Below are 24,883 nucleotides of genomic sequence, written 5' to 3'. Positions count from 1 at the left end.
AAATCAATAGCGGCCCTATTTTGCAATACAGCATGTCTTAGACTCTCCATATCTTGTGACATTTCAGAAAGAACTTGTGTTGTTACATTTGATTGTTTAACAGCCCTACAAGCAAGCTTATTAATGTTAGTCAAAGCGTGTGCAGTTCCCACACCAGGCACCAAAGAAACAAAGAATCTTTCTGCTGGACCCCACAATTCTACATCATCATTACAGTCAGAACCCAGAGTTTTTAGTTCTCGTTTAATTCTTCTGCTCCTTGTCGAGTTCTGCCACGAGTGTAAATCTGGAGCGAAAAGTGTGAGTCGCCCTAGGTAACACGGTCCTCCAAAAGCATTGGCTGGTACTCCTTGCCATGCACGGTCTCCACAGATCAAAACCATGCCAGAGAGAAGCAGCACAGCCGCCGCTGCTTCCATGGTTACGTCAGACAGGCTGCAGGGTCCTGATGTCCGTCCCTCTGCTCTGTGCCGACTCGCCACACGGTGAACTCCAAGCGCAGCGCTGCTCGTGGCGGTGACTGAGGGGGGTGGGGAGGCTCCCATTGCCCCGTAGCCCCAAGGCAGCGTTATCATTCTCTCCGAAGGCGGCAGTGGGCAATGCCCAGCTCCAGCACTTCCCGGCAATCCCAGTCGCTCTGCAGCGGCAGCAGCGACTCTCTGCTCAGCCTGATGTGTAGCTAAAGCGCTAGTGACTGTTCTCCAAGGCTTCAACAAATTTTTTAGCAGACTTAATATCATTAATAACATCATCAAACAATTTATCTCCGAATTTACACCACTCTGTTTGTTCAAAAAACTGTATCAGGATTTGTAAAACAACCCTGCGCTACTGCATATGCTAATAACCCTGGCAAATCTTTTTCTACAATCTATATCTAAAATACTCCGCTTTTCTAAAAAGCATCTGAGCAAATTATACGCCGCTTGTCTTTCATACCTTTATATATACAGTTGCAGCCTTTGCAAAGACCTCGGTGGCGCTTTTCCGGCGGGACCCTTTATAGGCTCATCCCGGGTGCGGGGACTCCCTCCCACCTTCCGAGCTGTGGGTGTGGGGACTCCTGTCCCTTTCACCTTTCAGACCTCAGCGACGCGTGACCGGCGGGATCCTCTCCCGGGTGCGGGGACTCCACGTCCCTTTCACCTTCCCGACGCGTGTGCGGGGATTCTTGTCCCTTCCACCTCCTAGGCTGCGTTGCAGGACCGGATCCTCCCTTATTCCGTCGAACACGTGGCCCAGGATCACTGCCAGCAGTGTCCAAATCCCGTTCAGACCTGTCCCTGTTCGGGCGCCAATTTGTTGTCGACGGGAGGAAGACACAGACGCTCAGTATAAGTGAACAATGAACTTCAACTTTAATGGATAGCTCAGTCGCCTTTTATCTAGTTCGAACATAATCAACTCATACATATTGCAAAAACTAAGCTCAGGATTGGCTAACATTTCCCGCTCTTTTCAGGTAGTTCCTCCTTCTTTTAGCCACCATCCCGCCTTAGGGACTTTCCCAATCGCTCAAGGGCATCGTGTCCTTGAGCCTGATTGGCTCTCAGCCAGCTGCGTACGTGCCCAGACTCTTGTGAGTTGAGTACGGTACTTTACTAGCCCATTGCCTCTTAACTGCCCAACATCAACATGTCCTATTTCACTTAACCATTCCTCCACAGTTTGTGTCATGTGGCAAGGTAAATAGATGGATAATCCCTTCAGGTTTTTTGTTTGCTTGTTTTTGTTTTTTACTCAATCATCCATAAATTACCTGCAGCATGGTAATGGTAAACATTCATGCCTCAAAAGTGAGAGTAACTACCTTCAATTTTTATTACAGACTCTAAACTAATGATTTCTAATTATGTGGACAAAAGCAGATTAGGAATTACTTTTATATCCATATACTAGGATATGTATCCCATATTTTCCTCCCCTTTAAGCAACTCTGAACACTTTTCATACACTTCATCTTTCAAGCAGCATCTTCTAAGTACAAGTCACTAAAATCAAAGACACTTACGAGGGATAGGTTATTCAAATGAATATTCCATTGGTCAGGTTTTATTCTAGGGCTAGTCTTAAGGGACTTGGCAAAAGGTCAGTATTTCAAGTATACATTTCAAATTCTTCTGTTTCTACCTACCATTGTGGCAGAGATACTTTCTAAAATAGGTCAAAGGTGGAGAGTTTTTTTAAACTAATTTCATATTTTACAGAAATAAACATGATCAAATCTGTCAAAAGCACTAATAGAAAGTTATATTCTTGTATTTCTGCTTACAGTGGACTTTGTAAACCCTGTCCAAAAGATGCAGTTCAAATGAACACTTGATTTTACATCTGTTGTACGTGAGGAGCAGTAACACAATAAAAATAACAGATGTTCTTAATTTGCTGATGACTTGTGTCAACTTAATACAGCAGGCTCCACATAAAGAACATGTCAACAAGTTCACATGGGTGGGATCTGGACAGCAGCATATATATATATATACATGGTTTGCACAACATTCTCCCACAATCACAAGTAGTAAAGCATCCACAGAATGTTCTTGGAGTAAACAACATAGACCACTAAAAGCTGGCTTATACACCTCTAGGTGTTTCCTCACCTGAATTATTTTAGTGGCTCAACAATGCAATTGCAAAAGTCTTGAGGAGTTGTATATACGTGTAAAAGTTGGGATTCACAGTCTCATCTCAAAGTCTGATGCTTTATCCATCACGTCAAAAGTTCATCATTCAAGTGAGTAAACATATTTCTGATTTGTATCAAGCTTCTAAAAGAAAGCTGTCAACAATAAATAATAATAATAATAAAAAATACCAGTTTACCAGCCACCACAAAGTTAACCTCTGGTTAGCTGAATGATCAGATAGGCTCTTTGGGAGCTTTTCTGTTCCGGAGTCCTAAATCCCTTACAGCATTTACCATGGGAACAGGAACGTACATGAGACTAAGAATAAAAACAGAATGCTCAGAAGCCTCAAGAGGCTTATGACCCGTCTTTATTATATATATATATATGTATATATATGTATACACACACACACGTTATTTCTCCTAAAATATACTCAAAGTATCTTTTCACAGGAAGTTGGTGACCTAGGAAATCAAAACGCTGGAAGGTTTAGCACCTAGAGTCTATCCAGAGCTACAGATATCTCCCAACTCCTACTAATATTCTTATAATAATTCTTAGTTGCCTAAACCTACCTAGATTTCCACAATACACGTACATCTCCACATTATGAATGCAACAAAAATAGTGAACTTCGGTATTGTATATCTTTTCTATAATACACCTTAAGATCCACCGATTTAAGATGCCAGGTGTAAGAGACATATTTATCATCAAGAAAAGAGACAAATCAGCCCTAATAGCATACTCCAAAGACAAATCACTAGAGAAAATGAGTGCCCTTTTGCTATATGACACGGCAAGGGGGATAGGAGATGCCCCAGCCAGCACGTGGGTGATGCTCTCTCCTCAAGTACCACAGGTATTTTCCCTCCACAGGCTCTACTACAGGTTTACTACTTCCAAAGCCTTTCAGAACTATAATAACCTCCCTTATGTGTACCAGCACACATTAAGCAACATCAAACACTCTCCGTTTGGAATAAAACCCAGTTTAGAGGCTAAGTATTCACAGGGCACTGCTAGCCTGCGGACCCACAGCACGAGGCTCCTGCAGCAAGCAGCTCCCTGCACAGGCTGGTGTGCTGTAAGCCTGTTTAAACCCACTTTTTGGGGTGAATTCCTGCAGCTTCTCAAGTGCTCATGCTTGGCGTTGCCGTTTCTCCCCCTGACTGCCCCGGCTCTGACGGGCCGGAGCTCAGGCAGATCACCAGCAAATCCCCGCGGGCAGCAAGCAGGGAACAGGACGGAGAAATAAAAATAAAAACATAAGAAATAAATAAGCGAGAGGGGAGGAGCGGGGCGCTACACGCCGAGGGGGGAGAGGCGGGGGGCGCGGGCAGGGGGCTGCCCTAACCCTGCTGCGGCGTACCTGGGCTGCTGCGGGCCCCGGCCTCCCACCACGGCTCGTCCAGCGCGTCCCCCATGGCGATGAAGGTGATGAAGGTGATGAGGATGACGGTGATGAAGATGACGGTGGCACCGCCACGCGGGAGCGCGCTCGCGCCTGCGCTGCTCCCCTAGCGGGGGGGGGGGAGAAGAGCCTTGCCCGGTTTCCGCGCTTTACAGCCGGCGGCCTCACTTGGCGACAGCGGGAGGGGCAGCCGGGCGCTGTACGGCCGCGCGGGGCGGCACGGCACGGCACGGCACGGCACGGCACAACACGCCGGCACCATGGCGGAAGGGGAAGAGGCGCCGCCGCCGGGCTGCTGGTGAGCTGGGTGGGGGGGGGGCGCCGCTCCCGGCCCTCCGCCCGCTCCGGGCACGGCCAAACGGCGCCGCGCCCACCCTGCCCCGCACCGCGGGGCTCGGCCCGCCTGGCTCCACCGCCTTGGCGGGGCCGCAGGGGAAGCGAGGCCGTCGGACCGAGGGGGAGGCCCCCCCGGGCGTGGGCAGGGGGCTGCGGGGCTGGCAGGGGGCGGCAGGGGCTGGGCGGCCGGCGGGGTAGGGTGGGCGCACGGGGAGTGCCCGGGACCCAGCTGCAGCATTTCACCCAGTTTCCGTCTAAGCCCGGCATCTGCACTCCTGTATATCCCGCTTCTTGCGTTTCTGCATTGCGTGCCATTTCTTTCAGTGGTTCTGTGTCCCTGCCCTGCTCTTTGTCCCCTCCACATAGGCACTTCTCCAGCGCCTCGTTACGGACCTGCTGCTTGCGGCTGTGTCCAAACTGATGCTTTTGTTTCTGCGCTGTTACGTGGAGGATGCAAAGTTTTGTGCTCAGCATGCACAGCCTTCTGTGTGCTGTGTTGTCTCGCTGTGGGGGGAAAACCACGCGATGATGTGCGTGCAGGTGTAGCTGGGGTCTGTGCTTTGTCTGTGCTGGCTCTGCAAACGCAGCTCTTGGGGATGAATGCTGAGCCTGCTCATAAAGGCAAGCTCCAAGGCATTCATTAAAAATAGGAAAATAAAAGATTTTCTAAGAACTCACAGAAACTGTTCCAGCGGTTCGCACTTAAAGGCTACTTCAGGATGCCAGCACAAATCTTGTTATTGGAGCTGTATCTGCTGAATAAACTGCACAGTTGTATTCCTTATTGCTTGTTTAGAAACTTGACAGGGCTTCTTGGTTCTGCTTATTCTTTAAAAGCCAGCTTAAGTGATTTTTTATTGATTGATTTAAACTGCTGTCTTGTGTATGTATGGCTGGGTGCTACTGGAAAAGAAATTGTTTTTTAAAGTATAACATGAATCATTTTGATGCTTTTTTTTTTGCGTGTAAATTGCTATGTTATCATAGCATTGAAGTATATAGTGTTCTGCAGTAACATTTCATGCTTAAAAAGAAAACAACTGCAACATAAAAGGATGTGTATGTCCACCTGAACTCTTGAAACCAAAAGGGCAGCTCTGAATCCTTGCCCTATATTCAGTTCCTTAGAGGGATTCCAGGGCAGATGTAATCCTGTCTTCAGAGACCGTGACAGCATCTTGAATCTGGACATGTTTATTGGCATAAAACACCCTTCTTTTTCCTGTGTCACCTCGACATGCAATACTGGTTTTAGTAATTTGTGAGAGGAGGGCGGATACAAACTAATGATGAGTTAAACACTCATACTGACTGTTTTGTTTTCCTGGACAGAAACCAGAAATTTGCCACTACGCAATGCGATTGAAAGAAAACCTTTTTGTGTAGTTATTGAAAGATGTCATTGTCGGCTTTCATCAGTGAGCGCAAGAAGTTTGATAGCAACAGTTTTGATTTAAAAATGAGAAAAGTCTGTCAGACCTTGCTCGTTAAGTACTTCTTTTTAGCTTTTTAGCATGTTCTCAAAATTAATTTTAGTTAATTCCTGGCAGTATTGTATTTGATGCTGGAAGGCTGTTATCAATAGAGAGCAGTCTTTATTACTTTCAATTCAATATAGCTCTTGGTGAGGCTTTCTTTCCAGTAAAGAGGACCATAAATGAAATGTAGGAATCAGAGTAACTAGGTTATAGGAAGTGTATTTCTGAGGGGGGAAAAAAGCATTAAAATAAATTAATCCACTCTGCTACTGACATTGATACCTGCAGTGAGTCCTTGTAGTTGTGACGACAGCATTGCTATATGTGTGCCTGTCTTTCTCTTTCCGTGTATTTTTGATATTCGTAGCGGGCAAACTTGCGGGCTGAATGCGTTTGATATTCTAGGACAAAACAGATTTATAGAAACTGAAGCTGATGATGGTCCTCCTGGCAAAATGGCATCGTATAAAATATATATATATATTTATATATATATATATATATATTTATATATATATATATATATAAAATTCTGTAAAAGTTCTTCCAATAGTAGCCTTACTTCTGATTTAAGGATAGATGTGTGAAGATGTGTAGCAAATGCATGCCTAAATACTACTGCTTACACTGGAAACAGCGGTGGCCTGCTAGATAGTGTGTCACTAGCAGCTACAGTGAGCCTGTGACCTGCAGAATGTGGGAGTGAATAGTCAAAGAATCTTTTCAAGTGTCGGGGCATCGGATGAGTGGTCTGTACATGGGAAGCAGGTTTATCCCTCTTTTAGTCCCATCAGTAATATCTCTAATGGCAGGTGTGTGGTAGTATATTCAGCATATATGGAAAAAAGACTATCATCTTACTTTGGTGTGATAAGTTCATTCTAAGTGATGAATTTGGTGCATGTAGAAAACACCTGTTGTGTTGTGAAAATAATAATTATTAGAAGTGTGCCCATCACAAGCTTTACACTTTTGAAGTATTTTCTTTCCAAAATGCATTTTGACTTGGAAGAAACACATCAAAGGGATCTGTATTTCTTAATAACAAATGAGCATTACCGTGCTGGGCAGCTAAACTTCATCACAACCACTTTCTTACTCCCTCTCCGCAAAGAGAAGGAGAAAATATGATGGAAAAGGGCTCAGGGGTTGACATAATGACAGGGAAATGGCTCACCAATTACTGTCACAGGCAAAATGGACTCAATGTGGAGAGATTAATATAATTTATGGCCTATGGCCAGCATATCAGAACAGTGAGAATCTAAAAGCAAACTAAAACCACTTTCTTCCCCATTCACCCTCTTCTACATCTTTCCCCCAAGCAGCAGAGAGGAATGGAGAATGGGGGCTGTGATCAGTCCCTAACGCTTCATCTCTGCCGTTTCCTCACGGTCACTCCCTGTCCCTGCTCCACGTGGGGTCCCTCCCATGGGATGCCATCCTTCCCAAACTGATCCTAAGGGCAGCAGCTCTTCAGGAACTGCTCCCACACGGCTCTGTACCACGGGGTCCACCCATCCCCCAGGAGCAAACTGCTGCAGCACGGGTCCCCCATGGGCGGCAGCTCCCCCCAGACCCCCTGCTCCTGTGTGGGCTCCTCTCCACAGGCTGCAGCGTGGAGATCTGCTCCACGTGGGACCCATGGGCTGCAGGGGGACAGCCTGCTCCACCAGGGGCCTCTCCACAGGCTGCCAGTGAACTGTTGCTGCCTGCCTGGAGCACCTCCTGCTGCACTCAGCTGGAGGGCTGCAGGGCTGGGTCTCACTCCTCTCCCAGCTGCTGTTGCCCAGCAGTTCTTTCCCTTCTTTCCCTTCCTTAACTCTGCTCTCTCAGAGGCCCAACAAGTGTCACTCTGTCCAGCAGCAGGTCCCTTTTGGAGCTGGCTGGAGCTGGCTCTGATCTGACATGGGGCAGCTGCTGGGCTCTGCTCACAGAGGCCACCCCTGCAGCCCCCCAGTACCAAACCTTTGCCACATAAACCCCAAGCATAGAAGTAATGGACTTTAGCAGGTACATTCCAAGCATTGTCATCTACTGAATGATTATAGATTTCTAAATACTGTGTTTTTTTCCTGTGTATTTGTGGTTTCTTGAAACTCCTACTGTCTTTTCCCTGCTATTCACACCCCCACAATTACTTAATCCCTTCATTAGTATTTGTAAGTGGTTATTACCAAGCACTTCATGGCTGTATATAAATGAAGTAAACAATACTTTAAAAAAAGGCTGAAACTGAAGACCTAGCAGTTGATCAATTTTTGTTGCCTGTGACTCTCTCTCTCACATCATAAGTGCTTTAACTAAAAACAAAAACAAACAAAATAAAACACTTATGAATATTTGTTAAGGTTGCTAACCACTGGCTTGAATTTCAGAGATCCTTCTATAGTATGGAAATTTACTCCAGATATACTACTAGCAATATTGTGAGTTACAGCATTTGAAGTAACATGTCTTGAGAGAATTATATCTTTCGGGCCACAGCTGAGGTGTAGGCTGGGATTGTACTCGTTTTAACCAAAGCTTGAATAGCTTCTAGGAACGTGGCAGTGGAGCCATGGTAGAGCATAAAATTAGGACATTCGGGTTGGGGAGAGTTTGCCTATAAAGAGAAGTACTACATTCTTTCCCAAGTAACTGTAGGAAGTTTTTGTCTGTGTAAACAGAAAGCTTCCTAGCTGGTATTCATTAAAGAGAAGGATCTAGACTGCCAGCAGTTTGCTGGAACATTTATAGCACAACACTGAGTGAAATAAGCTAAAACACAGCCGGTGGACATGTGTTAAAGTATCAAAATCATTTTCACAATACTTTGCCAGATAGCCTGAATAGAATTTTTATTAGAAAAGTATTCCTCATAGCCTCTGAACAGTCTAGGGAGTTGACAACGAAAAAGAATAGCTAATTGAATCATAATAGAATGATACTTTCTTTTTCTTTTTTTTTTCCTGCTGTTGCTTCATTTAGCTCAATGTGTTAATGTACCACACTTTAATGTGAGAGATGAGCATATAAGTTTCTTGCTTTTTAACATGAAATAGTAAAGTCACAGGGTATTGCTAATGGCAATACTTATGAAGACTTTGCAAATGGTAAGGTATTATCAAGCAACTAGAGGAAGCACACATTTGCAGATAGCATGTTGAAGGTAATCTAGATGTTAGAACATCCCAGAGTTCATCAGGTTCTGCAGAATGCTAAGTCTTTTTGTCTAAATGTCCTGGAAATCCTTGATTTGTATTAAGGATGAACTGATCTGGTTGTTTAATTTTTCAGGTGCTAATTGTTACATACACCATCAGGCAGTGGGATAGGTGATGGATGTGCAAGTGTGCTTGTGTATTTTTACCCCTGGTTTCTGTATCGGGAATCGGCTATTTTCCTGTGCATTCTGTAGTTCTATAATATTTTGGCTTTGGGATTTTATTTTGAGAACTAAAATAGAAAATTAGGCAAGACAGTCTTTTTGTAAACTTCTTTTGTAAACTTTTTTCTTTCAACCAAATTAGTAAAAATTACTTGAAGAAAATGGACTGTTAGTTGTACCCCAGTGTATATTGGAAATATGGTTTAAAGTGCTGGAAAAGAAACTGGCTGATAATTGGAAGGAAAGTGTTTACCCTTTAACCTTATAAATACTTTGAGAAGTCTTAAGTGGTGCTGGCTGGTTGGTTGTTGTCAAGTATATGCGTATGTTCTTTTAGGATTGACGGTTTAATCTGTTTATCAAAAAGGGTGGTACTTAGAAAATTAGAATTTTGTGTGTTGAGATTTCAAGAGACTGAACTCAAGAGGATTTATAGCAAGGAACCTCAGTTCGTTGTGGTTATATGCAAATTAAAGAAGGAGACTGAGCTTTTTCTGTGGGTATTTGCAATTGTCTATGCAGTACAGAGCACCTGGGGTAATGGAAAGTTGCACTGATAACACTTCACAATGTTCTGCCACGTGTATAAGGACATGTTGTTCACAGGGAAAGAGTCTTTATACTTGACTATCTGTCCTGAATAAGCAGTCCTGTTCTGTGTTTTGCTGTGGCTCTTAACCTCCTGGGTGTGTTCGATTCCTCAGGTATATGACACAGCGTCATTCTTAAGGCATGTGTCAGAGCTAACAGAGAGCAGTTAAGAGACACAGTAAGGGAGAAGTTCTGCCTAAGGGACCTATATATCTCTGCCGTTGCTATTTTTCCAGTGAACCCGGTGTTTTGACACTGCTCTGCTCCATCATATTGAAATTCCTCAAATCATCAGCTGTGGTTCTCTCATTACTGACAGCATGGAACAGTCCGCAGAAGCTATCAGATTGTAAAGTAGCAATTTCTGAATGCATACCTTCTTATCTGTAATGCATAGTAACATCTGCCGTCTTACTACGGCAACTAAAGTATCATTAATCCTTGACTGTCTTGTGAATTTGTGCCTTTCTCTACTTTCTACACTGTTGCTTGTATATGTTTTATTTCAGTCTTATGCACACATTCACGCTTATAATTAACTGTACAGTTAAACCTGAGTTTGATTGAAAGGTCCTTTCCCATTTCTGGGAAAGGTGGAATTCAAAACTCAATGTTCCAAAATCTTTGAAAGGAGTTTTCCATTTCCTAGGTTTATTAATACGTTAATAATGCATTTAAAAGACCTTTGCCATCTAATTTATGTGTAGTGTTTGCTTTGAGCACACTGTGTGTATGTGAGTGAAAGTTTGCTGTCTCTCTCTTACCTTGTAAACTAACACTAAATTTGCATTTTTATGATGCCTTTTGCAACATTATCACTTCATGAAAATAAAAATCCGAGCTGAGCTTATTTTCTCCCCTATGGAAACTGAATGGAATTAGAAGTTGAACAAGCAGCCTTAAAAATAAAGGAGTAAACTCAATCTTGCAAATATACATATATATATAATATTTTTTTTGCCAGTAACTGGGAAATTGTCTTTTTGCCTGATAGTAGCCCCTGGTCTATATCAGTTTAATAGATAAAGATTTAAAAATATTGTGTAATTTATTTTTTTTTAAATAAACCCTGTACATATCATTATTGTAGGGAAAAAGATCTTGCAGAAGCTCTGGAAGAAGGAGGCTGTGATCTTGAAACTGTGAGAAATATCATTCAAGGAAGGCGATTGCCTGATGATCTGAGGGCCAAAGTCTGGAAGGTAAATATGAGCTTAAATCAAAAACTAGAAAATACCTGAGGTGGTGTTTGATTTGAGGTGAATGATTTAATTATCAGGAATCTCCATGGGAAAGCCAACTTGTTCATGTCATATTGTTTTAATATGCAAGTATGTTGATTAAGTTTTAGAGCGTTTGTTCTTTAGTGAGCTCAATAACTGAGTAATAAAGGAAAACACTGAAATGTGTTTTTTATTTTTGTTTTCAGATTGCACTTAATGTTGTAGGAAAGGGGGACAGCCTGGCATCATGGGATGGCTGTTTAGATCTGCCAGAACAGAGTGTAATTCATAAGGATTGCCAAGAGCTAATTGGTAAGTTCCGTTACGTTTAGATCACCTTTGTGAAAACTTCTGTACTCTCAGTTGTCTTAGGGCTTTGTTATTTGAATTAAATAACCTGAATGATGTTTACGTTTTGGAGGAAGATGAGAGAGCACAGAAAATTAGCAAGAAATCATAAGGAAAGAGTATCTTATCTACTCCAACACTGAAATGGATGATGTCATGGAATTTTAAAGTATTAACTTGTAAGTGATAGCTTGCATGGACAGAGTCCAATGCAAAGAAAGCTCCAGGAGTTTGAAAAAAAATGATGTTTTTTCCAAGTTCTGTCTTCTAAACATATGATTCTTTTTATGGTATTCTTCAAGTTTTTAGTTGTCCAATGTCCAGTATTTAATCTGAAAAGCTGGTGTAGAACAAAAATGCGTATAACCTCTAAAAGAAACATACTGAACATTTTGGACTTAATAAGCCATTTTTTAGAAAGAGGTATTTTTTAGTAGCATTTTCAGCAGAAATGAAAGGTTGATTTTGTGAAAGCAGGGTACTGCCAACACATTGGAAATAGTACTCCAGCATGCTGTACGGAGCTGCCTCAGGATCTGGTTGGAAGTTTATCACAAAAGTGGCGAAATCCCTGATACCTTGCAACAGTGGTAGTATCAATGATTAAGTGATGGAGGCAGTGGTGACTCATTAGTAAGGATACTTTGTCCTATGGTATCAATTAGAGAATCTTCCATTTTATTATCTGCCATGTTTTTAATTTATTGTTGCAGAATTGAAAGTTAAGGCAGAGGATGAAGTTCCTGCACGCATACGTGCAAGCATGCATACGTACAAACATACCACTTTGAATATACAGTTGTACTTTGCTTAGCTCTAAAATCTAGTACAACTTATTTTCCTTCCCTGCCTGTCATATAAGGGAAAGAGAAAAAAAGATTTCCCTTTGTGTCAAATTATACCATTTCTTCAGAAAAATGGTAAAACACGACAATTACTATTCGTACTGTGTAAAGCTAGTCACTTCAATCTCTCCATGCCATTATTTCTCCTTATTCCCCTCTTTATTGCCATATTTTTTCTAATATATGTTAGTTTAGCGATAGTACAAGTGACATAATCTGGATCAGAACATACATTTCTAAATTATATAATTCATAAGTTTATTTAATAGTTGATTTTTCATAAAAATCGAAATATATGTGTTTAGTATTAAAATGAAAATTATATGAACTTACACAAAAGTCTGGTTTCACTGCAGTCCGTATAATATATGCACATATATTTATATTGCAAGTAAGCTACAATCCATTTATCATCAGAAGCAATTTCTTCATATGAAAGAAAGCGTAATTTGCAGTACAGTGTTGACATATTTCAGATGTCTTAGATTCAGTGCCTCAAGTGAGGTGGATGCCAGTACTTTTTCTGAAGCATTGCCAGCATTTTAAGTAAGAGCCTATGTAGAACGATGCTTTGTAAGTAATGAAAGCTGAAGCTTTGTGTATGTATCCAACTCAAAAATCATGGTATTTAAGAAGCGTTTGGCTTGCTACTTCAATTATGGAACTGCTTCTGTACCAAATTGTTGTGCAAGTTTTCATCCAAATGCAACTTAATACAAGTCATGGATTTAGAATTAATCTGTCAGTAAACAGGGAACATCTTAATCCTTTCCAGTACTTTACAAAATTTGTAAGAATTTAAAACAATGTGCTACACTATATAAAATATTATATGCTCATAGTTACTGATCAGCAGGAGTGCTAAATCTAATTTAAAATTTATTTGTAAGCAAGCAAATAGTTTCTTCTTATACTAGCAAACCAAATTTAAAGTCTTAAGAAAATAACTTAAAAATAGTTATTGAAATGTGACAAATGTAAATGCTGAAATTTAAGACTATAAGCTTTGTTAATTTCAAGCTGCTGATTTTAGTGAATTTGCGTATCAGTGGGCTTATGAGGAATTGAAAGGTATGCATTGTGGGATGATCTCTGTTGAAATTCAGATGAATTTGTTGTGGAGTTGCGTGTAAGTTGTTTGCTGAGCACATCAAACAGGAGTTGAAGAATTAAAAGAATTTTACCTTTGTTTCATGTAGATTCTGGAAAGTCTAAACTTCTCCCATCCTGCTTTATTGTGATATTAAATGCTTTAATCTACTGAGGTTAAAAAATCACTCATATTTTGATGCCTTTTGGGATGCCTTTCTATGAACATTCAATCCATGGTGCTGGATTTTTTGTTGGTTGATGTTCTGTTGTGTTTTGTTTTGTTTTGTTTTCCCCAAGTGCATGGAACTCTGTGTCGGTACAATTGTCCTCTGAATTAATCTTACTCACTTTCTTTGGGAAGCTGTTAAGATGGTTTATATTTCTATGTTTTTTTGCAGACCGGTTGTCAGTGCCAGAAGACGAGAAGTCAGTACTGCTTTTGGATATTGAGTCTGTTATTACTTTTTACTGTAAATCACGCAATGTTAAATACAATTCTTGCCTTGGCTGGATACATCTCCTCAAACCTCTGGTGCTCCTTCGATTACCGCGCAGTGATTTGTACAACTGCTTTTATGCTATCATGAATAAATTCATTCCAAGGTAAAACTCCTCCTTCCGCCTGTGTGCTGTTTTTAATGGCATTAAAAGTATTTTGTGAATGGATGTGTAGGTTAGTATAGGCTAGAGTAGCACTGATTATAGGAAGGTTGTCAGATTCCTTCATATGATGATAAATCAAAGCATTTTTCAATCTGTTGGTTATAAGTCCAGCAAATAATTCAGAAGTTTTAGGATGTCAAGAGTTATTGTGTGACTGATGTAGATTTAATACACATCTTAAAGAAGAACAGTCATTTCATACAAAATCAAAAACAATTGTTTAATATCAGTCCTGCTTATGTATTAATGTGAAAACAATTTTTCATTCCTTTTTCTTTCTTTGCATTTTTAATATCTAAAATGCTTCTATACCTGTTGCTTCAAAGTACTTCATAAATGCTAAGTTTCTGAAAATCCCTTTAGAGGAAGTAGTTGGTATTTTACATGTATTTCAGTGAGTTGTGGACGCACCTTATTTTTAAGAAATGTTAGATTATTTTTTTTTTTTAATGAAAAGAAATTGGAGCATTTCATGCTGTTCTATAGGCATTCTTGGTAAAAATTTCATTTATGTCAGAGTGTCCCTGTGACACACTAGTGGGACGACTAGAGTGCACCTCACAATTAAGACTTTGTGAAATAATATACAGACAGTCTGTAATTAAAGATTTTAGCCTAATTTACTGGAGTGGAGGCTCTGGCCCAGCTACTGGGTACCTGGGCATAGTATGAAATGTGCACGTTTGGTGTTGTGACAGGAAATGTTTGTCAGCCCTGGCACATGACTCAAACTGTGTTCATACTGTTAGTTATTTTCTAATTTAAAAACTATTGTGCACTGTGAACTGTTGTTGTTTTTTTTTCTTTTGTTTTTCCCCAACTGGGGATGCTATCAAGAGTTGATTACAATGGTAGGTACCAGAAGGAAAAAAAATTACTGAGCAAAACAGTTGAGGAAAATGTCTTAGCAGTGTTGCTCCGCTATCAGTAGAAATGTCAGAAGTTATTTTTGGATATATATCTCTTCCTGATATTAATAAGTAGTAAAGAATTACAGACGGATCTGAATAATTTACCATATTAACCATTCAAACAAAAAGTAATCTGCAACTCTAGAATCTTATGCTAAATTTAGTACTAGAACATTATTCTTCTTTTTGTCCTTTTTGTCCTGTTAATTTAATGGGAAGCCAGAGTTCATGTGATAATCTCAAGAAGAATCTCCACATAATTTGCTGTGAATATTTCCCATTCACCCATATAGGCTTACCGTTGTTTAAGAAAGTTAGGTTGATAACTGTGTTTGGAAATTGGTGTGTCAAATTTCACATAAGCCTTAGTTTTTAAGCACTTGAGATTTGTTCTTAATGTGTTACAAACAGCTGTTTATTCGCTTTAAATACTCCTTTATTTCCTGCTTGATGAATTGATCTTTAATTATTACTCACATGTGAAATGACTGTCTTTTAAAATTCTTTTGGCTCTTCAGAATTGTTTTTTAATTCTTATTGAATTAACAACATTGATACTATACTAGCCTTATTTTGATATTTAGATCTTTTCAATACTGCTAGGACTTGATAAAGTATGTAATACAGAAGTATTTAATTCTTTCTGCTGCCTTTTCAATATTGTGGGGGGTTTGTTGTTTGTAGGTGTTTTGTTTTCATTTCATTTTTCTGTTATGAGGCATGCTGGTTTCAAGATTAGTCCCTGTGATTTAAAAGGACTATGTTGGAAATTACATTATCCCTACAAAAAATTGCTACTTTAAGTCTGAGAACTGAAATTTTATTGGGGGATTTCATGATTATTTTCACTGCTGCCTTTCAGGGATTGTTTTCTGAAGGGAAGACCATTCCATCTATTTAGGCTGCTTCTTCAGTACCATGAGCCTGAACTCTGCTCCTTTCTTGATACCAAGAAGATGACACCAGACTCATATGCGCTCAACTGGGTAATAAAGTGAAAGTAGGGACCTATAATGAAAAATAAATTCCTCTTAAATTGAAGTACACATTCCAGTTTAGGGAAGAGTAGTACAAGAGATTAAAACTGCATAAATTGAAATAAATCATTTATATTAATATAGTGGAGGCTTTCTTGTCTTCAGTTTCATAATGTAAGGTAGAAGATCTTGTAAATATCACATTTGTATTGTACTAGATTTTAATTGAGCCATTCGTGTTAGGAACTACTTCGAATAAGTAGGAATGCAACTGACATACTCAAAATAGTAAGCAGCCATAATGTTTGACATTAGTTTTTATAGTGGGCTGTTATATGGTTGTAGATGTGAAGAAACATCAGCCTAACTGGTCTTTCAAAATCAGCTTACTGTTTTAAGAATGCCCATTGCATTAGGTATAGCGCTGTACTAGGTAGTTAACTGTAGCATAGAGCCGTCATACCTTTTAAAGTTTAGGCATATATATATATACACATATATATACATATTTTGCAGCTCTTCAAGAATTTCTCTTTTCCTTCTCCTTTAAATTTCTAAACTGCCTTGGGTAGGAGGAGATGCTTAGAAAGATGCTTACCTCAAGGAGGTATTTTTGTTGTTGTTGTTGTTGTTTTTTTTAAAAAAAAGGGTTGTGTAGCAGGACTACAACATAAAGCAGCCAAATTGTCATGTTTCAGTCAGTACTACTTAGTACATATACAAAATCATGTGTAGTATTAGACCATACAAAATCATGTTATAGTACTTACAGAACAGGCTTAAAGGAAAAGATTGTAAATGAGTAAGGAAGACTTCATAATTACCTCATGATCTCTTCTAGATTCTTCTTTCTTACTCACTGGCTATGAAATTTTTTTTTTTTTTTTTTTTTTTTTTTTTTGGAACTCCGTTTGCTATCAGTTAAGGATATATGACTAAAACAAATTGCTGAACTACAAGTTTTGATTTTTGTTTTTGTTTAAAAAGATTTTTTTTTTGGGCTGCTACCAATTTTAATATTTAAATGCAGGAAGAGTTTCCATATTCTCGAAATCTGCCTTTTGTCAGTCATCAGTCTTTAGAAGAGGAATTGGGTCTTTTTTCCTATGGAGTGTACCTATTTTTATATATTTTTCCTTAGTAAATACAAACTTCTTTCAGAGTCTTTATTAAAAGATTAGTGATTTATTAGGTAAAGAAATCTTTTGAAAGGAGGTAGGGAAATTGATGTTGCCGACCTGAATGTCAAGCCCTTTGGCATACAAGGTTAGAGACCAATCTGAAACCTCAATTTATATTTTAAGATTACATTAAAATTCATTGTTGTTTCATCTATAAACAAATTTACTTTTTATAGAAATTCTTCTAATGTGTAGAAATGCATCGGCAATATTCAGAGACTTGTCGTCTCATTGTTCAGGGACATACTGTCTTCAGTAGTGTTCGATGCAGAGCTGGAAAAATCTTCTTACCTTTTATTACAAAAGTATACCAAAAAGCATTGAAATATTCCCTGATGGTGTTTTAAAACAGCTAACTGAGCTTTTGAAAGCTGTAACTTTGTTGATATAAATTTAAATGCAATAGAAAGCTCAGTAACTCCCCAGTGAAGCCAGCTGGTATGCATTTGAATTAGGTGCGATTCAAGCTTTTATACAGGGTGTATGAAAGGACCTTCCTAGCGTTTCTTTTATCCACTTTGAACATCACTACCAGAGAAGGTGTATTTTTAAAAGGAAACATGAGAACAGGTAAACAGTTTGTTAAATGGTAATGGCAATTTTCCGTTGCTTGCAAGTGTTCAATTAATGAGCCGTAACTAATCATAATGTAATACAAAGTAAGTAACATTGTCAAATTAATGTGCAACAATATTCAAGTAGCTTGGTTCTACTGTGAAAATGAGAGAATGCTGTTTACGGTAGCCTTTTATTCTTGTTTGCTAATCTAGTTGAGTAAATGTATTCTATTATTGTCTTGTAAATGATCTGGCATAATACAATTAGTATTGAGGAGTGGCTGTGAGCTAAGAGGCGTTCCAGCCCAATTGTTGTATTTCTGGTTGAATTTGCTGGGCGTACAATGTACAGCTCAGTTTGCTTTTACACTAGGAGGATTTATTCACAGAAAAGCCTGAATCATTACTGCATGTTTCCCTAAATACTGTGAGGGAAGAGCATTCCTTTAATATGTGGTACAAATGTATATTTTAACATGTTTTTGTTGGTTTTATTATATTTTAGCTAGCTTGTATCTCTTAAAAATGCTGTTCTGATAAGATTATTCCTTGTTACAGCTTTTTTTTCTGCTGACAATATTTTCTAAATTTTTAGCTGGGGAGCCTTTTCTCATATTACTGTTCAGCTGAAGTCACTCAGGCAATATGGGACGGTTATCTACAACAAGCAGATCCATTCTTTATCTACTTCTTAATGTTAATCATCCTTGTGAATGCAAAGTAAGTATATTGTTAATTCATTGAGATTTCCTCTGTTGACACAGTTTTAATCTGCTTGTATTTTATTTTGGTTTTGCTATCTTAATCTTTCCCTGTGACTTTACTGTTTTCAGAGACGTTATCTTAGCGCAAGAATCAGACAAAGAAGAAATGATAAGTAAGTACTTATACGTCTTCTAGTAAAATATTCATCATATAATATAGTCCTCATTGTTTATTATGTTTATTACTGAATAATTGAATTGTCATTTAATTATTTACTGTGATTTTCTCATCAATACATCCCCTTACTATTTCCTTTTTTGTTGTTCTTGTGCTGTGTCACATCTGCCCTGTCCTCTTTTCTTGTATTTCCTTCTAGCACTTCCATGCCTAGTTTTGTACTCAGTTGAGACAATTACCATGTTTTCAAGCTCAAAGCAGTAGCTTTCATATCTTTGTTTAAATATACTGCACTTGTTACATTTTCCAAATTATTATCTTTGTATGAACTTGATTGAGGCTTAATTCATTGCTCTGATCATAGAATCATAGGATAGTTTTGGTTGGAAATGAGTTCAAAAATTACCTATTTACAACCCCCCTGCCATGGGCAGGGACACCTCCCACTAAACCAGGTTGACCAAAGCCCCACCCAGCCTGACCTTGAGCACTTAGAGGGATGGAGCATGCTTTGACATCCTGTTCCAGTGCCTCATCACTCTCATAGTGTAGAATTTCTTCCTTATATCCAATGCAAATCTACCCTCTTTCAGTTAAGAACCATTACCCCCTTGTCCTGTTATTACAGGTCCTTGTATAAAGCCTCTCTCCATCTTTTTTATAAGCCCCCTATTTTCACTACCTTGTTTGTTTTTTTTTTCTTTTTTTTCTTTTCTTTTTTTTTTACACAGTATGACATTATATAATTAATAAACTAACTACTGATAGCCAAAAATAATGTTGCTTAGGGCTTGCTTTGTTGCTGTATACTCCAGAACTACACCTTTGTACTATCCTGGACATACAACTGTGCAACTGATAAGTATTCTGTTTTAGAGGGTTCTTTTGGTCAGCCCATTTTACAGAAGGCAGCTGATTTAATATTACAACTGAAAGCTAAAACTGTGCAGAGGTAGGAATGTGGTAAAAAAGAATTCTGCATCAAAGGCTTTAATTTCTGGCAAATAGCACAGGTTTCCATTGCATAAGGATTATTTCCTTTATGTTCTGCTGCTATCTAGAGAATAAGTTGGCATTCAAGTTTAATCAACAAAACAAATTATGTTAAGCTTTACTTAAAAAAAAAAAAAAAAGATTAAAATTAAGTTACAATATGATACACTACTTCTTTGCTGTGTTTGAAATAATGATGCACTTACGTCATTTGTGTATATCAGAGTTCCTAGAAACTTCACCAGCCAATCTGGAGCTAGAGGATATAGAGGATCTCTTCTCTTTGGCGCAATATTACTGTAGTAAAACTCCGGCTTCTTTCAGAAAGGTAATAACAAAGTAATTTTGAAATTCTCCTCTTTTTAGTGACTTCAAGCCCCTGCTGACAGTAAATTCAGTGACTATTTAATTGTGATATTTTAAACATCTTTTTCATATTATTATTCTTGTGACATTTACGTTTGGGATCTTTGAATTAAAAGCTCCCATGAAACTTGTTAGCAAGAAGCTTCCCTGCAGTATTGATTTTTCATGACTGATGACGTTGTTTTTCAAACCAGATTCTTATAAGAACTGATAAAGTAAAAATGCCACACTGACACAATTGTTCTGTAGTAGGCTGCACAGCACAGTACTTGTAACAGCAAACAGAAAGAAAGTCACTTACATGAAGTAAAGCTGTCATCATCACAGGTTCTGTTCTTGCAGTCCTTACTTAAGAAATCCTTGGTGAATTCATGGAATAGATTTGATGACTGTGGACAAAACACGTGTGTATTAGGCTTAATGTTTTTGACATTGATAATATATTTTTACTTTATGCCTTCATGTTTAAAGACAATGGCTTCATTTAACTTTTTTCTTTTTTTTTTTTTTTTTTTGCCTTATTAGGACAATCACAGTCTTTTTGGCAGCAGCTTACTCGGCCTCAAAGATGATGACACAGACTTGAGCCAGGCTCTCTGTCTAGCAGTTTCTGTGTCTGAGATTCTTCAAGCAAATCAGCAACAAGGAGTCAGTATAATGAATTACTTTTCTCTAACCTTCTAGAAAAAGAAAATAATTCCTGAGTTCTTCATGTATCAAAAACACATCTAAGTGCCAACAACACAGATAAATATTTCAGGGAAGAGTGTTCTTGTATTGAAGTTGTCTCTCTTGTAAATGATCTGTTGACTGCAGTACCTCTGTACTGTAACAACTTGAGCTACAGCAAAAGGGAACTTAATACAGCTGATTTAGGCCTTACGGGTGGGAGCTTGAAGAAATATCTCACTGATTTGAATTCCTTTCCAGATGTAGCTATTACAGAGGAAAATTTAAAACCCACTTCTCTGTACCTTTGAGAAAAATGCCATTATGAAGTATCGACCTTTTGTCAATGAACAGTTTAGAAAAACAAATGAAAAATGGTTTCAAACTATTTCTGTGGTAGTTCATTGCAGATATGCTTAGATGCAAGGACCTCATTTACAGTTTTTAAGACCAATATATGAATAATACTGTAGCTAGATTACAGTGTTTCTTGTTGACTACTGGCTTTCTGTAGCGGTATCTAGGCTCCAGCTCCTCATGTGTATTTCTTTACCTAGTCCGAGTATAGTTAAGCATGAGTTTATACCCTGTTTAAGTTAGTGGGATGTAAATCTAACCTTCTGTGTTGTGCTGAGTAGTATTGGACTGTTAGATTGGGACTTCAAAGCTGTCTCTTCTTGTATTGTTGATGCATGTTCTCATACCCACTATATTTCTTATCAGTAGAGGTGAAATAATTGCAGTATGTACTACACCTGGTGATACTTTCTGATTTGTAAGTTAATGTATTAATGGGAAATAATTATTAAAACACTGCTGGTGGCCTGCTAACAGTAGTATGGAATACTCAAAATACAATTTTCTGATAGCTGTTAGCCCCTCTGATGGTTTCCTGTAGCATTGGAATTACTACGAAAATATAGTTGAATTATGTGCTTTCATATCACTAATTACATGATTTTAAAATTTGGGGCAAAATCTTTCTCTTTCAGGAAGGAGTAAGGTTCTTCGTAGTGGATTGTCGTCCTGCAGAACAATACAATGCTGGGCACTTATCAACAGCATTTCATTTAGACTCCGATTTGGTTTGTATGCTTTTTATTGTTCTACTGATTTTTGAGTTAAGTAGAAGGAAAGAGGAATGTCAGTCTTGAAAAAATGACTTGTCCATACAACTGTGATGATGAGGCTTCAAAAGTTAGCTTTTCTAAAGGCAGTTGGTGGAACCATCATTTTACTGAGAACTTTAATCCTTTGTGACATTAGAATGTGAGATTTCAGAGTTCTTGATCTCCAATTAGAACTGGAAACCCATAGAAGCTACAGTCTAGACATTGCTTGGAGAAATCATCTTTTATTGGCATTATAGTGGCATGGTTGTAAGGCGCATATATCCTAAAAATGATTTAGATGCTCCTTGGAAATTTTGGAAGTACAGTGTGAGAGAGGAATTGCATTGATCTTGGGACTGAGGTGTACTATGGACTATTTACTTCATTAAATATTCTGCTCTAGTTTCCATTTGATTTATGAATTCCTAATTGAACATTTAATCATACTTCTACAGTAATTTTTCTCACAAGTTGCCTATCCTTCAGCTGCGTACCAGTGTAGTCTTCAATTCTAGATTAACCCTCTTTATTTAATTTCAAACAGTTTATAGGTGCTGCTTGGAATGATTTCTCTGTATATTTGTGATAATTTTTTTTTTGTTTTGCATTTTTTTAAAACTTTCTCAGTTAATACGCTCAGTCCTTCCCCTTTATCTCTTTAGTTAAAATGCTGTATTATTCAGTATTATTTGCACAAGTATAATTATGTAATGTTTAGGTTTTTAAAATAGATCAAAAATTATTTAGGAAAAAACACTGCAGTATGTGGGGGTCCTTCTTCTAGACTTGAATGAACATGAGATTCAATAAAGTAATAATAATCATTAGAAACTATTTAATAGTTAGAAAGACTTACTAATATATGAGAAAAAATGAAATCCTAACAAGTTTTCAGTCTTGTTTATAGGTAGTCTTAGATAGAGAATGCAATGAGATTTAGCCCCTAAGTATTAAAGCAGCAATATTTGGTTCTAGGAAAATTCCAGTTAAAATTCAGGCTAAATTACTGATGGATAGCTTGTGTACTTGTTACTCTATTTCAAAATTTAATCCATGTAAAGGCTGGATAACAGGGACTTTTACCCCCTCAAATCCAGTTACAGGTCAACATTTCCTCATTAATTCAATTAATTGCCTTCCCCAAAGGAGTAGGCTGAAATTTCAGATGTATTTAGAATGTCTGTGTTCCTTCATCTTTTTTTGTGTAATAGCTCATTGTGTTTTCATGCATAATAAGCCTTCAGGAGACCACAGCCTTAACTTTTTGAGAGTACTAAGGACTCCAGGTATTTCCTTGTACTTCTAATTGTCAGCTTTTTTCCCTAATCTCAATTAAAGCAATGAAAAAAACATTGCAGGGAGACAACAAGAGGAGAACCATACTGGCAACTAGAAATTCTAGTTCCAAAATGACAAAATTTGGAGTTGTCATACTTGGACATATGCAAATACAGAAATCAGTCTCTGCCATATTGCCAACTTACTGCAACATTAAAGTTGCAAAGACTTTTTTCCTCCATTATTTGGTGTCTGTAAAAATAAACTATCAAATGTAAGCTATATTTCTTTGTTGGGGAGAGCAGTGAGGAAGAAAAGGACCATTCTTCATGTTCTTTATATAACGTGAGGTCTGATTCAAGCTGTCTGGTGTGTGTACATGTGTGTGTCTGTCTTGTGAAGTGTTGATGTTGCATTTTTTGTGTTAATCAAATTATAACCACTTTCAAAGTTTGTGTCTTTTCATTGTTGTGTTACAGTACTTTAGTGTTAAGCAGATGATTTCGTTTGTGCATTCCACAGATGCTTCAAAACCCATCAGAGTTTGCACAGTCTGTAAAATCACTATTGGAAGCACAAAAACAGTCCATTGAGTCTGGCTCTATAGCTGGTGGGGAACATCTCTGCTTCATGGGAAGTGGCAGGGAAGAAGAAGATATGTATATGAACATGGTGCTAGCACACTTCTTACAGGTACAACTGAATTGCTGTTGATATTAATAGTTGAAATAAAGTGTCTGAATGTATCAGTGATATTAAATGACAAAATATTTTCCCCTTCAGATCTTAACTGTTTTAATACTACTCTTTTTTTTTTTTTTTTTTAAACAAGCCTGTGTTTCTTTACTGTGCTTGCAAGTCTCAATCCACAGATTTTTACCTCAACCAAAAATGTCTTTTCTGTTGCAGAAAAATAAAGAGTATGTAAGCATTGCCAAAGGAGGATTTATGGGTAAGCCTATTGATAACAACCTTGGTATTAATATTGTCTTAAGAAAACTTGGTATCTTAATATTGTTTGTATTTTTATTAGGCTTTGGCTAGAAAATTCTGACTGGTGAAAATTTAGTACAGGAAGCAGGGGAAATTGCCTCTTCCTTTGAGTTTTCATTCCTGATGTTTAGTCTCTGTGCATTGCAGATCCACATGAAGATGCTGCTTAATTATTGTGTTTTCTTAAGTTGTCAGTTTGTGTTGCTTAAGCAGGTAGTTCCTGGAATCAATCAGTGAGGCTCTACAAACAGTGGAGATGTTTATACCACAATATGATTATAGAAGCAATACTAGTCAATAAGTGCAGTGTCAAAACAGCTGTCATTAGGATCAAAGTAGTGGCTTATTTTTGTTTGCTGCTCTATGTTGACTATTTTTTGTCTGGATGTTTGGTGGGGCTTTTTGTTTGTTCATTTTCTTTTTTAATAAAGCTTATGTTAATGCATTTTGATTACTGAAAGAAAAAACAGGGGTGATTATAGCAGTATCTGAATTTATGTGTTTTACTGAAGCATGTGGAGCAAAAATTGTTACATGGTATTTTTGTCAACAGATTAATTCCAGTGTAGTTCTGAACATTTTTAATGGCCTTTTAACAGCCCTCCAGCAGCACTTAGCAGATATCAATGTTGAAGGACCAGAAAGTGGATATGGGCACTGGATTGCTAGTACCTCGGGTTCAAGAAGTAGCATAAACTCCTCTGTTGATGTGAGTAAATTTTAAACTCAAGCAGTGTAGTGGTATCAGAGACCCAGGTGTACTGATTTTTTTTCTTCTTATTCCTCCTTCTGATCTGTAAAGTTCATTACTTCAAGTCTTGATTGTTCTCAGTTGTGTTTTTTTTCACTATCTAGTTGTAGGTAATGTAAACATTTTTGAAAGGGAGAGCCTGTAGAGAAGAACTTGCTGTAGTCAGTCATTCACTAGCAGAGTATAAGTAATGGACTAATATAGACTCTTATTGGCTCTT

General features: G+C 38.3%; 3 protein-coding genes across 5 annotated transcripts in view; 2 read left to right on the top strand and 1 right to left on the bottom strand.

The window, feature by feature from the left end:
• Positions 1–2,381, top strand: part of FILIP1L (filamin A interacting protein 1 like) — a 201,119-nt gene extending 198,738 nt beyond the window's left edge. Inside the window, exon 10 of the mRNA XM_084522481.1 lies at positions 1,668–2,381. The gene's annotated coding sequence lies outside the window, so the exon portion shown is untranslated. The remainder of the gene's footprint in view (positions 1–1,667) is intronic.
• The window catches only part of CMSS1 (cms1 ribosomal small subunit homolog), a 235,150-nt gene extending 230,930 nt beyond the window's left edge, over positions 1–4,220 (bottom strand). The window contains exon 1 of one of the 2 annotated variants that reach the window (XM_084522886.1): positions 4,006–4,220. In XM_084522886.1, the coding sequence (XP_084379012.1) occupies positions 4,006–4,060 (55 nt within the window). In that variant the 5' untranslated portion in view covers positions 4,061–4,220. The remainder of the gene's footprint in view (positions 1–4,005) is intronic. The other variant, XM_084522890.1, reaches the window with a different exon arrangement.
• TBC1D23 (TBC1 domain family member 23) overlaps positions 4,198–24,883 on the top strand; it is a 31,305-nt gene continuing 10,619 nt past the window's right edge. For both annotated transcript variants that reach the window (XM_084522821.1, XM_084522820.1), the window contains exons 1-13: positions 4,198–4,345; positions 10,913–11,024; positions 11,252–11,357; positions 13,729–13,933; positions 15,767–15,890; positions 18,215–18,339; positions 18,453–18,496; positions 19,719–19,822; positions 20,386–20,508; positions 21,522–21,614; positions 23,442–23,612; positions 23,829–23,871; positions 24,512–24,621. In XM_084522821.1, the coding sequence (XP_084378947.1) occupies positions 4,308–4,345; positions 10,913–11,024; positions 11,252–11,357; positions 13,729–13,933; positions 15,767–15,890; positions 18,215–18,339; positions 18,453–18,496; positions 19,719–19,822; positions 20,386–20,508; positions 21,522–21,614; positions 23,442–23,612; positions 23,829–23,871; positions 24,512–24,621 (1,398 nt within the window). In that variant the 5' untranslated portion in view covers positions 4,198–4,307. The remainder of the gene's footprint in view (positions 4,346–10,912; positions 11,025–11,251; positions 11,358–13,728; positions 13,934–15,766; positions 15,891–18,214; positions 18,340–18,452; positions 18,497–19,718; positions 19,823–20,385; positions 20,509–21,521; positions 21,615–23,441; positions 23,613–23,828; positions 23,872–24,511; positions 24,622–24,883) is intronic.

This window comes from Aythya ferina, assembly GCF_964211825.1.
Source record: "Aythya ferina genome assembly, chromosome: 1".
Taxonomy (NCBI): domain Eukaryota; kingdom Metazoa; phylum Chordata; class Aves; order Anseriformes; family Anatidae; genus Aythya; species Aythya ferina.
Note: the sequence above shows the minus strand (reverse complement) of the source record. Positions and strands in the feature narration are given on the sequence as shown.